This window comes from Carlito syrichta, unplaced genomic scaffold, assembly GCF_000164805.1.
Source record: "Carlito syrichta isolate Samal-C Ts95f unplaced genomic scaffold, Tarsius_syrichta-2.0.1 Scaffold111536, whole genome shotgun sequence".
Taxonomy (NCBI): domain Eukaryota; kingdom Metazoa; phylum Chordata; class Mammalia; order Primates; family Tarsiidae; genus Carlito; species Carlito syrichta.
The window spans coordinates 129881-144988 of record NW_007055632.1 but is presented as its reverse complement, the minus strand read 5'-3'; the positions used below and the strand labels follow the sequence as shown (position 1 = coordinate 144988).

The window sequence follows — 15108 nt, the reverse complement described above, 5'->3', positions numbered from 1 at the left end:
GCAGCCACTGCACTCCAGTCTGGGCGACAGAGTGAGACTCCAACTCAAAGAAAAAAAAAGTATTTCAGGTTCCCTGTCCAAGGCAGAAGGCCGAATACCACCTCTTCACTAACCAAAGCCATAGAAATGATAAAATCACCTTTTAGCTCATGAACTTGTGAACTGAAAATGTCTGACAGGACTCCTGGAAAAGACAATGTGTTCTGGAAAAAACTAACCATCAGAAGCTGAGCGATGTCAATCTCTCTGGAGTGGCAGTTACCTGTGTCCTACCCTCTCTAGAATATCAATTATTGTGAAAATATATCTAGTTTCTTAGTTAAGAGCAAAAGCGCAGTTTTTTCAAGAAAGAGATGTGCAGGTGCCTGTCCTTTTTTTCCTCTCTTCTTCTATTAAACTTTGTTTTAAAACTTTGCTGACTGCTCTGAAAAATTATTTCAGGGTCAAGTCAAAGAACCCATGTGTTTGTGCCTCATCCCACCCAGCATCAATTCCACATACACGAAATGTCCAGAGCAGGCAGATCCAGAGAGACAGACTAGGGAAATGGTTGCTAGGAGCTAGGCGGAAGGGGGAGTGACTGCTAGTGGGTATGGGACTGCTTTTGGGGGCTAGTCTGTCAGTTGATTTGACATGCAGTGACAAAAAGTCCTTCAAGACAAAAACATCAACTTAGGTCTGAAGAGCCAAAGAGTCATGGGATTATTTCATTTAGAATGAATCAAAGGAACATAAGCCAAGATGCAAAAAGCCAGATTTCTCTAGGTATGTGATCAAAGGACATGAAAGGGTTAATATAATTCTGTTATTCATAATGGAATTCCTTAAAATTCCAGAGCTTGGATAGAAATATGCCTTTTTGGCTTAAGATAACCAAAACACTATACTTAACCTAGCTTCTTACAATTGTATTTAAAATATACTTTAATGAAAACACTCTCAGCATCTTTTAATAAAAATGATCTGCATTTTAAAATCTGCAACTGCTCTGGCATTAGGATTTAATCGCTTTCTGCTCCACAGGCTTCAGATGCCACTGCAGTACCAATTCCCCAGTACTCTTAAGGAATGTGTTAGGCATGTTCTCCTCTGTTGGAAGTCCTTGTGGCAACTTTGAGTTGATTCTTATCAAATGTTTAACTGGCTGGGCACAGTGGCTCAAGTCAACACTTTGGGAGGCCGAGGCGAGAGGACTGCCTGAGCCCAGAGGTTCAAGACCAATCTGGGCAACTTGGTGAGACCTCATCTGTACAAAAAAATTTTTTTTGAGTTGGAGTCTCACTCTGTCGCCCAGGCTGGAGTGCAGTGGCATGCTCACAGCCACCACAACCTCAACCTGCTGGACTTAAGACGATCCTTCTACCTCAGCCTTCCCAGTAGCTGGAATTACAGGTATGAGCCACCATGCCCGGCTAATTTTTTTTTTTTTTTTTTGAGTTGGAGTCTCACTCTGCCACCCAGACTGGAGTACAGTGGCCGCTCCTGGCCACCGCAGCCTCGACCTGCTGGGGGCTCCAGCGATCCTTCTGTCTCAGCCTTCCAAGTAGCTGGAACTACAGGCGTGCGCTACCACACCCGGCTAATTTTTGATTTATTGTAGAGATGCGGTCTCACCAAGTTGCCCAGGCGGGTCTCAAACCCGCGGGCTCAGGCAATCCACTCACCTCAACCTCCCAAAGGCGTGGGATTACAGGCTGAGCCACCGAGCCCGGCTATTTAGTATAGAGACGAAGTCTCATCAAGTGTCCAGGCTGGTCTCAAACCCATAAACTCAAGACAATCCTCTCACCTCAGCCTCCCAAAGAGCTGGGATTACAGGCTTGAGCCACCACGCACGGCCGATGTTTTTTAAGGTTCTTACATGTTGTAGCATGTATCAGTACGTCATTTGTTTTTATAATGAATATTCCATTGTATAGACATACCACATTTATCCATTTATCCACATTTATCCGGTTGGACATCCGGATTGCTTCTACTTCCTGGCTTCTTTGAATAATGCTGCTATGAACATTTATGTATACATTTTTTAGTGGATTTACATTTTAATTTCTCTTGGGCATATACATTGGAGTGGAATTACTGGATCATATGGAACTGTTTAACTTCCTGAGGAGCTACCAGACTTATTGAAAGCAGTTGTACTATTTTACATTTCCACAGGCAATACATAAGGGCTCCAATTTCGATCCTCATCAATATTTCTCTTTTATAATAAGCTACCTAGTGTGATGTAGCATCTCATTTTGGTTTTGATTTACATTTTCAAGATGGCCATCCGTTTATCTTTGGAGAAATTTCTTTTGAAATACTACACCCACTTTAAAGTGAGTTATTTGCTGTGAGCTATCCCTCCTTTAAATTAAAAAAAAAAAATCATTATCTCTTGCCTCTTCAGGGACAATCCAAGAGGCAAACCTGGCTCAATAAGTGCTTAAATATATGCCTATTAGTTAAGTGGCACTCAACCTAGCCTAAAAAGGAACCACTGTAATTAAAGCCTGGTGAGTTCCTGAGAGCCAATCCCTGCCTGCAGAAGGCAAAGCTAAGCCCCCTAACACCAACAGAGTACTTACATGCCCAATATTATTATTTAAAGTAAAGTAGAAATCACTGACAAGATCAGGAAGGAACCTAACTCCACTGACCTTTAACATACAAAGCTGAACCAGCAGGAATCCACTAGTTCAACTACCGTAATTATTCTTTGCCTGAATCCAGATAACTGCTTTTGCTATTCATTGCTTACAATCTTTGCAAAAGTAACACATAAGCAAAAGTAGCCAAGTAATCAATCATCCAGTAGTGGCACCTGTTGTGTTTCAGCATATAAGCTAATAAAAATGTATCAAGGATATGCATGACAGAAACAAAGAACCGAGTACTAAAGAACCTAATACCACGTTCTCACTCATAAGTGGGACCTAAACATTAATCACAATAGTACAAGAAAGGCAGTCGCAAGACACTGCCTGGGGGGAGAAGGGGGAGGGGGACACATAACACAAAGTGTACCTTGTTCTAAACCAGAGGAAGTGAGGTCCAGCTGAAGGCCCAAATTTCACCTGCATGTAGATTACTTGTGTATCTAATCCTGCTTGAGTGTCTGAAGAATAAATTTTACAGCCATCAATTCCATTTTTATATATGTAGTCTTTAAAGTAAAATGCTTTATTACCTTAAATGAGATTAGGGAATGCAAAGCTAATATATAATTCCTAAGATTTACCTAAAAATAACTAAGCTGATTATATCAAGTAAATATTGTCTGGGAATTCTGGTGTGCCAGTACAATTCCAACACCAGCTTTGTGGATCATTGGGAAAAGCAAACCACTGAGATCACATTCTCAGAATGGAATCTTCTGAAAAGGTAGTCAGATTCAAGAGCTGCTTCACTGATTTTTCCCTGTATCAGATCTTCAGATAATGTACTTGCAGATATACCATTTGCTCTTATTATGCAACCTAGTTTTCATATTAACTCTACCAAAGCTGGTAATTGATATTTATATTAATGAAACATCCAGCATGCCTCCACCAAGTATAAGCACTTGTTTTCAATGACAAATCAGTCACCTTCAAACTTTCAAGACAGAGAACCAGAAATTCTACATTTAAGAAAGTTAGAGCTGGGTGCAATGGCTCACACCCCAGCACTTTGGGAGACTGAGGTGGGAAGACCACTTGAGGCCAGGAGTTTTGAGACCAGCCTGAGCAACACAGCAAGACCTCACCTCTACAAAAAAACAGAAAAAGTAGGCATGGCAACACATGCCCATAGTTCCAGCTACTTGGGAAGACGACACAGGAGGATCACTTGATCCCAGGAGTTTGAGGTTGCAGTAAACCGAGATTGTGCTACTGCACTCCAGCCTGGGGTGAAAAGTCTGATCCCAGTAAGTGACCTTAAAGTAATTTTAACTGCATATGAGGTAATTCTGTACCTATGCAGAAGTGGAAATCTCTCATAGTCTGCAAAAAAAAATAAATTCCACTGAAGTTTTTTTTTTTTAGATAAAGTCTTGCTGTCACTGGGGCTCGAGTGCAGTGACATGATCGTAGCTCACTGCAGTCTTCAACTCCAGGGATCCTGAGCAATCCTCCCTCCTCAGCCACCCAAGTAGCTGGGACTACAGGCATGTGCCACCACACCCGGCTAGTTTTATTTTTTGTAGAGATGGATTGTCACTATGTTGTCCAAGCTGGTCTTGACTCCTGGCCTCAGGAAGTCCTCCTGCCTTCAGCTCCTAAAGTGCTGGAATTGTAGGTATGAGCCATCACACCCAGCCTAGCAGCCTAGTTTTTCAACAGACTGTGTAAAGGGGGGAACAAAAAAACCTGGCATTTTGGCCTGGCATGGTGGCTCACGCCTATAATCCCAGCACTTTGGGAGGCCGAGGTGAGAGAGGCTTATCTGAGCCCATGGGTTTGAGACGAACCTGGACAACTTGGTGAGACCTTGTCTCTACAATAAATCAAAAAATTAGTTGGGAGTGGTGGCATGTGCTTGTAGTTCCAGGTACTTGGAAGGCTGAGGCAGAAGGATTGCCTGACCCCAGCAGGTCGAGGTTGCAGTGGCCATGAGGGTGTGACTGCACTCCAGCCTGGGTGAAAGAGTAGACTGACTGAAAAAAAAAAAAAATTGAAATTTAACAAAATATTAATATATTACATCACAGAAAAGCAGTTGATGAAGCTACACAAGACAATGGAGATATTATGGACCAAAAAAAAAAGAGGCTTATTGGCATGGGGGAACAGGGGGAAACAGAGGAAATACAGAATAGATAATGGTACTAAACTCTGATGCTGCCAGTGAGCCTTTAAGGGAATCACAATTCCTCTTCAGTTTCTCTACTAATGTTATACAACAATTATTTGACAGAATACTTTTCAATCTAGGGGCATAATCAACTGTTCTGTATAATAGAGGCGGTCACAGAGACCTCTATTGATTGGTCAACACTAAGTTTAACATCTGAGTGAACAATAAGCACTGAATCTTGACAGTGTCAAGTTTTTCATAAAAGAATACTCCAATAAATTAGGACAGTGATAGTGATTTTATGTTTGCATAAAGCGGAAAAAGGCATCCTAGAGGTGTCGGTCAATACTTTTCCCCAAAGCATGTAAACCATTTCTAATGGAAAATAGAACTTTTGACTTTTGACAATTTGGCTTTTTCTTTTAAAAATACTAATATGAGGACTGAAGAAAAAGTATTTTCTAGAGGTAAAAACTTCTAGAAGGTCAAGTTGCTATGTTAATGCTTTGTTTAAAAAAAAAAGGCAATCTGGCAAATCTTTTTTAAACTGTTTAGTAAATGTTGGGCCATTTTAATTTAACGTAGTCATATCCAATGGCAGTAAGAGCTCTTTTACATTACAAGTAAGATATGGATTCTTTTTGAGTTGGAGCCTCACTCTGTCAACCAGGCTGGAGGGCAGTAGCAGGTTCCCAGCCACCGCAGCCTCTACCGGCTGGACTCAGGCAACCCTTCCATTTCAGCCTTCCAAGTAGCTGGAACTACAGGCACACGCCACCATGCCTGGCTAATTTTTTGGTTTATTGTAGAGACGAGGTCTTGCCAAGTTGCCCAGGCTGCTCTCGAACCCCTCGGCTCAGACAATCCTCTCACCTCAGCCTCCCAAAGTGCTGGGATTACAGGCGTGAGCCACCACACCCAGCCTAGGATATGGATTCTTTACTCACTCTTCAGAGTCCATGAAACCACCTTTGACTTAATTGGGTTAGTTTTTAAATTAATACCTCAGTGAGTTAATTACAATCCTAATACTGAACTTACTTACATTTTATATTTCCTAGTTGATACCCTAAAAAACTACACATACTATAACCACAATTTAGTTTTACCTAACAAGAACTGAGACCTCAGCTGGGCTTGGTGGCTCAGCCTGTAATCCCGCGCCTTTGGGAGGCTGAGGTGAGTGGATTGCCTGAACCCGTGGGTTCAAGACCCACCCGGGCAACTTGGTGAGACCTCATCTTTACAATAAATCAAAAACTAGCCAGGCGTGGTAGCACGCGCCTGTAGTTCCAGCTACTTGGAAGGCTGAGGCGGATGGATCGCCGGAGCCCAGCAGGTAAAGGCTGCAGTGGCTGGGAGTGTGCCACTGCACTCTAGTCTGGATGACAGAGTGAGACTACTACTCAAAAAAAAAAAAGAAACGAGACCTCTTTTAATTGGAAGGAATAATTCAACCTGTTAGCTAGGAAAGCTGCGCTGATATCAAGTGTCACAAACTAGTTTAACATACACTTTATCCCAGGAACCTTTTTAGTCATTAACTGATTAATTCCAATGCCCTTTTATTTAATCCAGTTTGGTTTCGGTTTTTACAATTCAAAATTTTACATATTTTTTTTTGCAAGCATGTATTTAGCTTTGGAAATAAAATTTCAATCTGTAAGTTTAACTGAAACGACACAAGCCATTAAAAACTATAAAAAAGGCAAACTTTATAAAAATACATAAAACATTAGAATACAGACAAAAACAAAGTTACTCCAAGTTATCAAGTCCTTAATAACTTAATATAGTTAATGAGGTATACCTTTATTGCCTTGACAAAATAATTAGTTACATGCAGCTTTCTACTGAATTCTAGGCTTGTGCACTTGGTTCTTTGTAGGAGAGCAGCATCACTAACAGTCTGTATTCTGCCATGCAAACAGCACTTAAGCACTTAAACTATGTTAACTGTAAAAGAAACACATGCATACATGCTTTTTTGGGCAGTTCATTTTATTACAGCTGCTTACTCTTACTCTTTACAAATGGTAATTTATCAAAGAAAACTAAGTTTCTGATGTTGCTCCCCACTCTTTTATACATAACAACCCATATTTTATTTCCACTTTAAGCAATCAGTAAACCACTGGGATCTGTGTTATTGTTCATAGCATGTAAAATGCGCAAATCAACTTTGCTACCTAAGAAAAATCCATTTCAAGCACCTTCAAGACTCAAAAAGAACACACATAATTTTACATTTTATTATTTTATTAGGAATAATTCCAAATGGGTTATGAAGAAAATTTACTCATTGAATTTGTTGAGTATGACGTTTCCAAAAACTCTTAATGACGATATGTTCACCAATAAACAAAACATCAGTAGAACTATCATATACTGGGCAAATTGGCTGATACCAAAAGCAACATGCAACATAAAAAAGATACAATTTAAAGGAAGACAATCTGCTGAGTATTAAAAATAATCTCAATATGAACTCTTTGCAACTAGCTAATTAGATATCAAATCCAAACCATACCAAGGGAAGTTTGGCTGACAGAACCAGTAGTCAATATGGCTGAAAAACATAAGTTCCCCAGTGCAAGAGAGCTGAATAGTGTTTTGGAGCATTTCCCTGGCTGGTATAAGCATATTAGAAAATCTTTTTGGCAAGGGAGATAAATAAATACAAATGGAATGCTACATTTCTAAATCAGCAGACTGTCCCAGGAATGATCAAGGTATCGTAAAGTAGCAAGGGGGTAACTTTAAAACATTATTTGTTGTAGGCTCAAAAAACATTCAAAACGGATTTATTTGAAGGTTTCACAATAGCTCTGTCCAGGCATTCAGGCTTAAGGAAAGTAAAATTAAGAGGACTATTTTTTCCCCAAGGAGAATTTCTTTAAAACCAAGTACATTGCTAAATAGCAACATTTTACTTGGTCAACATTAATTGGCAACAAAGTAAGTTTAAATGCTGTAATATTCTGCCCGAACCAGTCCCAGATACTGTTTAATAAACAAGATGCAAACTAATTTTGTTGTAACAAGCCTAGACCAATTCTATCAAACATGTCCTTGGTTAGATAGCCAGTTTCATTTAACGTTTTGAAAGCTCATTTGACAGCCAGTCAAGTCCCTCATACAGACCAGTTCCTTGTGTAGCACAAGTGGCTTGAACATACCACTATAAAGAAAGAAAGAAAATACTTGGTTAACATAAGACAATATATACAACCACAGTGTTTAAACTTCCTTAATAAAAAAAAACCTTAGTATTGTTCTATAAATGTCCAAAGGCATTACTGAGTCAAACAGTTATCATAAACGTACAGGGAAAAAAGGAAACAAAAAGTAAACATAAAATGATAGGGCTAAATGCAAGTAAATTAAGTATTATATCTCACAAACAAATGATCAATTTTGTATTTAATAATCTCAGTAACTACACAGACCACTCAAGATGATGAGTAAGGGTCTAACTCTGTTGCCTTGTCTGGAGTGCAGTGGCTTGATCATGGCTCAACACAGCCTTAAAAGGTTCTCCTGTCTCTCGGCCTCCCAGTAGCTGGGACCTCAAACACGTACCACACCCAGCTAATTTTTTGATTTTTTTATAGGACGAAGTCTTGCTATATTGCCCAGGCTGGTCTCAAATCCTGGGCTCAAGCATTCCTCCTTCCTCAGCCTCCCAAAGTGCTGGGATTACAGGTGAGAGCCATCATGACCAGCCTTTCCCCTACACTTAAAGTTACTTCTGCCTAATGATTAGATTTATTAAATTTCCCCCATTTAATATGAAGAGAAGATTCAAGGGTAAATTAGTAACTAATAAACCACCTATCTGGTCTTTATAACCATAACCATAACCACCTTGTTTCTCATAAAACTAAATTCAAGCCGGGCTCGGTGGCTCAGCCTGTAACTCCAGCACTTTGGGAGGCCTAGGTGAGAGGATTGCCTGAGCTCAAGGGTTCAAGACTAGCCTGGGCAACTTGACAAGACCTCGTCTCTACAAAATGAAAAAAATTAGCTAGGTGTAGTGGCACACGCCTGTAGTTCCAGCTACCTGGAAGGCTGAGGCAGAAGGATCACCTGAGCCCACCAGGTTGAGGCTGCAGTGCCTGTAAGTGTGCAACTGCACTCCAGTCTGGGTGACAGAGTGAGACTCCGAATCAAAAAAAAAAAGAAAGGAAGGAAGCTGGGCTCGGTGGCTCAGCCTGTAATCCCCTGCCTTTGGGAGGCTGAGGTGAGTGGATTGCCTGAGCCCGCAGGTTCGAGAACCGCCTGGGCAGCGAGACCTCATCTCTACAATAAATAAAAAAATCAGCTGGGCGTGGTAGCGCATGCCTGTAATTCCGGCTAATTAGAAGGCTGAGGCGGAAGGATCGCCGGAGCCCAGCAGGTCGAGGCTGCGGTGGCTGGGAGCGGCCACTGCACTCCAGTCTGGGCGACAGAGTGAGACTCCAACTCCAAAAAGAAAAAAGGAAGGAAGGAAGAAAAAAGAAAAAAATCAGAAAAATATTTACCTTTAGAGATAGTTTATTTTCTGACTAGATTAATTTTGCCTTAGAATAAAAACCTTGCTGCCTAATTCATTAAATATCAAACCTCAGTAACCCAAGAGTCTATGGAAAGGCATGAATTCATACCTTCACAGCATGGAAAACTTTTGTTATTGTTGTTTTAGGTCAGGGTCTCGCCCTGTTGCCCAGGTTGGAGTGTAATGACTGGCACAATCATGGCTCACCACAACCTTAACCTTTTAGGCTCAGGCATCCTCCTGCCTCAGCCTCCCAAGTCGCTGGAACTACTGTCCTGCACTACCACACCCCATCAATTTTTTATTTATTTCATGTAGAGATGAGGTCTTGCTATGTTGCCCAGGCTGGTCTCGAACTCCTAGGCCCAAGCAATCCTCCCACCTCATCCTCCCAAAGTGCTAGGATTACAGTTGTGAGTCACCATGTGCAGTCAAAAACTTTAAAAAATTATTTACAGTTTATCTTGTTTAAATCCACCTGTACATTTCAAACCAGCAATGGGTTTTTGTTTTTCTTTCTTACCATAGCACAGTATTTGCCTTGTTTACAAGTTAATGCAAAACTATTGTAAAGCACATGACACTAATAGTCTGTGATAATCATCTTTATATATAATAAAATATTATGCTTTGCCAGTATTTCAATCACGGCTCTAAAATGAAAAGCTATTTGAGAGCAAGTACTTAAAACTTTATAGTCCAAAATACCTTTAAAACGTCTTAAATATTAAGTAGAAAAGTCTTTCCATAAGTTTTTGATGTTTACAATCAAACAGCAACAATATTATCTAAAATAGTTTATTCATTTATTTATTTATTTTAGAGGCAGGATCTTGCTTACTGCCTAGGCTGGAGTGTAATGGTGCAATTATAGCTCACTGTATCATAACTCCTGGTCTCAAGTGATCTCTCTACCTAGTCTCTAAAGTAGCTGAAACGAAAGGCATGAGCCACCATGTATGTGCCTAGCTTTGATATCTTTAGACATTTCTATTTTTCTATCATAGTTTTTTTCTACATTTATCAATACTAAAGATAAGTTAAGAAAAAAAATTGAATAAACATTACAATTCTGTGGTCCTTAAAAGATACATTAGGCCGGGCTCGGTGGCTCAGCCTGCAATCCCAGCACTTTGGGAGGCTGAGGTGAGTGGATTGCCTGAACCCGCGGGTTCGAGACCCACCTGGGCAACTTGGCGAGACCTCCTCTCTACAATAAATAAAAAATTAGCCAGGCATGGTAGCGTGCGCCTGTAGTTCCAGCTACTTGGAAGGCTGAGGCGGAAGGATCACCAGAGCCCAGCAGGTCGAGGCTGCAGTGGCCGGGAGCGAGCGACAGAGTGAGACTCCAACTCAAAAAAAAAGATACATTAGCTGGGCTCGGTGGCTCAGCCTGTAATCTCGCCCTTTGGGAAGCTGAGGTGAGTGAATTGCCTGAGCCCGCGGGTTTGAGACCCACCTGGGCAACTTGGCGAGACCTCATCTCTACTATAAATCAAAAAATCAGTTGGGCATGGTAGCGCATGCCTGTAATTCCAGCTACTCAGAAGGCTGAGACAGAAGGATCGCCAGAGCCCAGCAGGTCAATGTTGAGGTGGCCGGGAGTGGCTACTGCACTCCAGTTTGGGCGACAGAGTGAGATTCCAACGAAAAAAAAAAAAAAAGATACATTAAAAATTAAAAAGCAGAGAAGACAGCTAAGTACTTTAAAGTAAAACTGGGCTGGGGATGATGGCTCATGCCTGTAATCCCAGCATTTCGGGAGGCAGAGGCGAGAGGATTGCCTGAGCAACATGGTGAGACCTCATCTCTACAATAAAAAAATTTGCCAGGTGTGGTGGCACATGTTTATGATTCCAGCTACTTGGAACGCTGAGGCAGAAGGATCACCTGCCCAAAAGGTTTAGACTGCAGTGGCTGTAAGCATGCCACTGCACTCCAGCACGGGTGATAGTGTGAGACTCCGACTCAAAAAAAAAAAGTAAAACTGAATGTAATATTTATACAGATTTGAAATAAAACCTGAAAGGTTTGATTTTTGTGTATTAACCACATTTTGGGGTCTAAAAGACATGCTCAATACCTATTCAAAGGAGATAATACACCAATTTTTAAAAAATGAATACAAAGCCGGGCTCGGTGGCTCAGCCTTTAATCCCGCGCTTTGGGAGGTTGAGGTAAGTAGACTGCCTAAGCCCGCGGGTTCAAGACCCACGGGCAACTTGGCGAGACCTCATCTCTACAATAAATCAAAAATTAGTTGGGCGTGGTAGCGCAAGCCTGTAGTTCCAGCTACTTGGGAGGCTGAGGTGGAAGGATCGCTGGAGCCCATCAGGTTGAGCCTGTGGTGGCCGGGAACATGCCACTGCACTCCAGTCTGGACGACAGAGTGAGACTCCAACTCAAAAAAATAAATTAATAAAATAATTTTAAAAATTAAAAATGAATACTAGCTTAAACAACTATCCAAATAATACTAAAAGTCAGAAAGTTAAGATCAACCTCTAAATACTTACTGTTCTGTTACGAAGAGACTGAAGACCTAATTTATCTGTCATTTCACTGATGGCCATAGCATTTGGCAAATCCTGTTTGTTTGCAAAAAGCAGCAGTACTGCATCTTTCAACTCCTCTTCCTCAAGCTGGAATTAAAAGCTAAGGCATTAACAACTACCAAACTGGAATCTAATTATTGTAACAAACTGGGTTAAAATGTTGTCTTTCTATATATACTTTTTATTCAGCTTAAAGATATTATTAAACATCAACCAAATTTCTCTACAAAAAACTCAGGCACTCTTACAACTTAAACCTCATATCCTTCAGCTTTTAAATGCAGAACAAATAAGCATCTACCTTCAAGTAAAGCAAAACTGTTTTTCAAGCCAATCACCCTATCACTCATTCACCCTTCAAGATTATCCAGTGTCAGGATAAAGAACACACATGGGAATAAAGTATTTATGGCAGGATCTCTTTGTACTTACAAGCAAAAGTATTTAGATGATGATTCTTTTTGGTTTTTTATTCAGTCCAGCTAGCTGGATCAGACAACAGTGGGACAACAACATAACTATTTGAGCATTAGCAATATCATGAAAAATACAAAAAGAATACCAAGAATAGAAGCTGGTAGGAATAAGTACTGATACATGAAATATCATGGATAAACACTGAAAAATTTTGCTAAATGAAAGCAGTCACAAAAGACCACATATCATAGGACTCAATTTATATGAATGTCCAAAATAGGTAACTACACAGAGATAGAAAATAGATTAGTAACTGTTAGGGGCTGAGAAAATGGGACAGGGGAAGGAAGGAATGGGGGTGACTAAGGAGGGAATAGGGGGTGATTGCTAATGATTTCAGGATTTCTTTTAGAGGTGATGAAAATTTTCTAATATTAGATTGTGGTGATGGTTGTACAACTGTGTATACTAAAAATCACTGAATTCTACATTTTAAATGGGTGAAATATAGTATGTGAATTAGATCTCAATAAAGCTGTTCAAAAAAAATGGAAGTTGGTGACATTTAACTTATTAGGCAAAAAACCATCAGTGACTTAGACAATGGTTTTTACAAACTTCACTCTAGTCTAAGGAGCAATGAAACATAGTTAAAATTTCATTTCAGTATTTTATGGCTACAAGTTTAAAATCATGACAAGGTTTCTGAGCAATGTTCTTCCCTTCAAGATATTTAACAATGTGAAAACATTAACCTGATATATAGTAGGCCAAAATGCCACTGTCAATCAAATCACCTCTACTTTCAGAAGGAATTCTTTATCATGGTTGCTACTAGAAAACATTTCTGAAGTAATTACTGACATAAGCATAGAGAAAATTAAACCTGATGGCCTTGGGAAAAAGGAATTTGAACCAGGATTCCTAGGTCAAAACTGCTTCAAAAGTACAGATTTTACATCTGTAAAATATGGGACTGAACTAAATCAGATCTCCTCAATGAGAGATATGCATCAAAATTACTCATGGAACATTTTAAAAACAATCCTTTCCATTAACTGAAGTAGGTACTCTTCCGTCTGTTTTTTAAAAAGCTCTGTTAAGATTTTTACGTGCATTCTTAAGAACCCATGGATGACAGTGCATTCTTAAGAATCCAAGGATGATACAATTTTTCAAGGTTCTTTCTAGTCCCAAAAATACACATTTACGTAACCTAGTCATAGTTAAAATGAACCAACCACTAAGACAACACCAATGTCATCCAGAAAAATACATCTTGAAAATGATGAATTTAAAATATAGTCTTACCATGTTTTGCAACACTGCTGCTCCTTCTTGAATTCTTTCACGATCGTTGCTATCTACTACAAAAATAAGACCCTGGGGGAAAAAATTTCAAAAATTTTTCAACAACTGTTTCATTTCAACAATTTAAAGGACACCACTATATATGAAACATAAATATAAGCAGCAGAATGATATCAAGAGTTAGACATTAGGAAGAACATGATTCCTTATTTAAAAAAACTCAGGGCTTTCATAATGAAAAATGATTTGAGAACTACTTGTGATTTTAATTTATTTTTTTTAGTCGAAGTCTCACTCTGTCACCCTGGTTGGAGTGCAGTGGCATGCTCATGGCCGCCACAGTCTTGACCTGCTGGGCTCAGGCGATCCTTCCACCTCAGCCTTCCAAGTAGCTGGAACTATAGGCATGTGCCACCAACACCCGGCTAATTTTTTAATTTATTGTAGAGATGAGTTCTTGCCAAGTTGCCCAGCTTGTCCCGAACCTGTGGGCTCAGGCAATCCTCTCACCTTCTCTCCTCAACCTCTCAAAGTGCTAGGATTATAGGCATGAGCCACCACACCCAGCCAATGATTTTAATTTAATTGCTATTTCAAAGATTAAAAACAAAAATCTTACTTTGCTAACCAACTATTGTTTACTTTTCTCAACTGCCCTAGGAATAAGTTTTACCCTTTTGCCCCCTTTCCCTGTACTTTTCCATTTAAGGGCAGTTAAAAATAGCAAAATAGGCCAGGCTCAGTGGCTCAGCCTGTAATACTAGCACTCTGGGAGGCCGAGCCGAGCCCGTGGGTTCGAGACCAGCCTGGGCAACTTGGCGAGACCTCATATCTACAATAAATCAAAAATTAGCCAGGCATGGTAGGTAGCACACACCTGTAGATCCGGCTACTTGGAAGGCTGAGGTGGAAGGATCGCCAGAGTCCAGCAGGTCGATGCTGGGGTAGCCGTCACCGTGCCACCGCACTCCAGCCTGGATGACAGACACTTCAACTCAAAAAAAAAACAAAAAGCAAACCACAAAATAGAACAAAAGAAATAAATCAAAGATTCTAAAAAAAAAATCACGGATTTACTAACTGAATTAACTTATTCACTCAAAAGCATGCACAAAATACAAAAAGGAGGGGTATGGAGGGAGGGGACTCACTACAGTAGCTTTCATAAAGAAAAAAAGAGCCTAATTCCAGAATGTTGCCTGCCAAATCTAGAATCAGGAAAAAGATGTCTTAAGCAAAATATATCAAGAAAAGTTCAAGATTCACTTAATCAAGTAAGAAATTCTTTTTAAAAATGTAGAAACAAGCCGGGCTCGGTGGCTCAGCCTGTAATCCCGCGCCTTTGGGAGGCTGAGGTGAGTGGATTGCCTGAGCCCGCGGGTTCGAGACTGGGGAAACTTGGTGAAACCTCATCTCTACAATAAATCAAAAATCAGCCGGGCATGGTAGCGCGTGCCTGTAATTCCGGCTACTCAGAAGGCTGAGGCGGAAGGATCGCCAGAGCCCAGTGGGTCGAGGCTG

The 15108-nt window shown here is 40.3% G+C and overlaps 2 protein-coding genes across 3 annotated transcripts in view; one reads left to right on the top strand and one right to left on the bottom strand.

Moving 5' to 3' along the window:
• PDE12 (phosphodiesterase 12) overlaps positions 1-15108 on the top strand; it is a 101375-nt gene that overhangs the window by 13812 nt on the left and 72455 nt on the right. The gene's annotated exons all lie outside the window — the stretch shown is intronic.
• The window catches only part of ARF4 (ADP ribosylation factor 4), a 17996-nt gene continuing 9638 nt past the window's right edge, over positions 6751-15108 (bottom strand). Inside the window, exons 4-6 of one of the 2 annotated variants that reach the window (XM_021718218.1) lie at positions 13588-13659; positions 11817-11946; positions 6751-7948 (exon numbers count right to left, since the gene is read on the bottom strand). In XM_021718218.1, coding sequence (XP_021573893.1) covers positions 7902-7948; positions 11817-11946; positions 13588-13659 — 249 coding nt within the window. In that variant the 3' untranslated portion in view covers positions 6751-7901. The remainder of the gene's footprint in view (positions 7949-11816; positions 11947-13587; positions 13660-15108) is intronic. The other variant, XM_008070053.2, reaches the window with a different exon arrangement.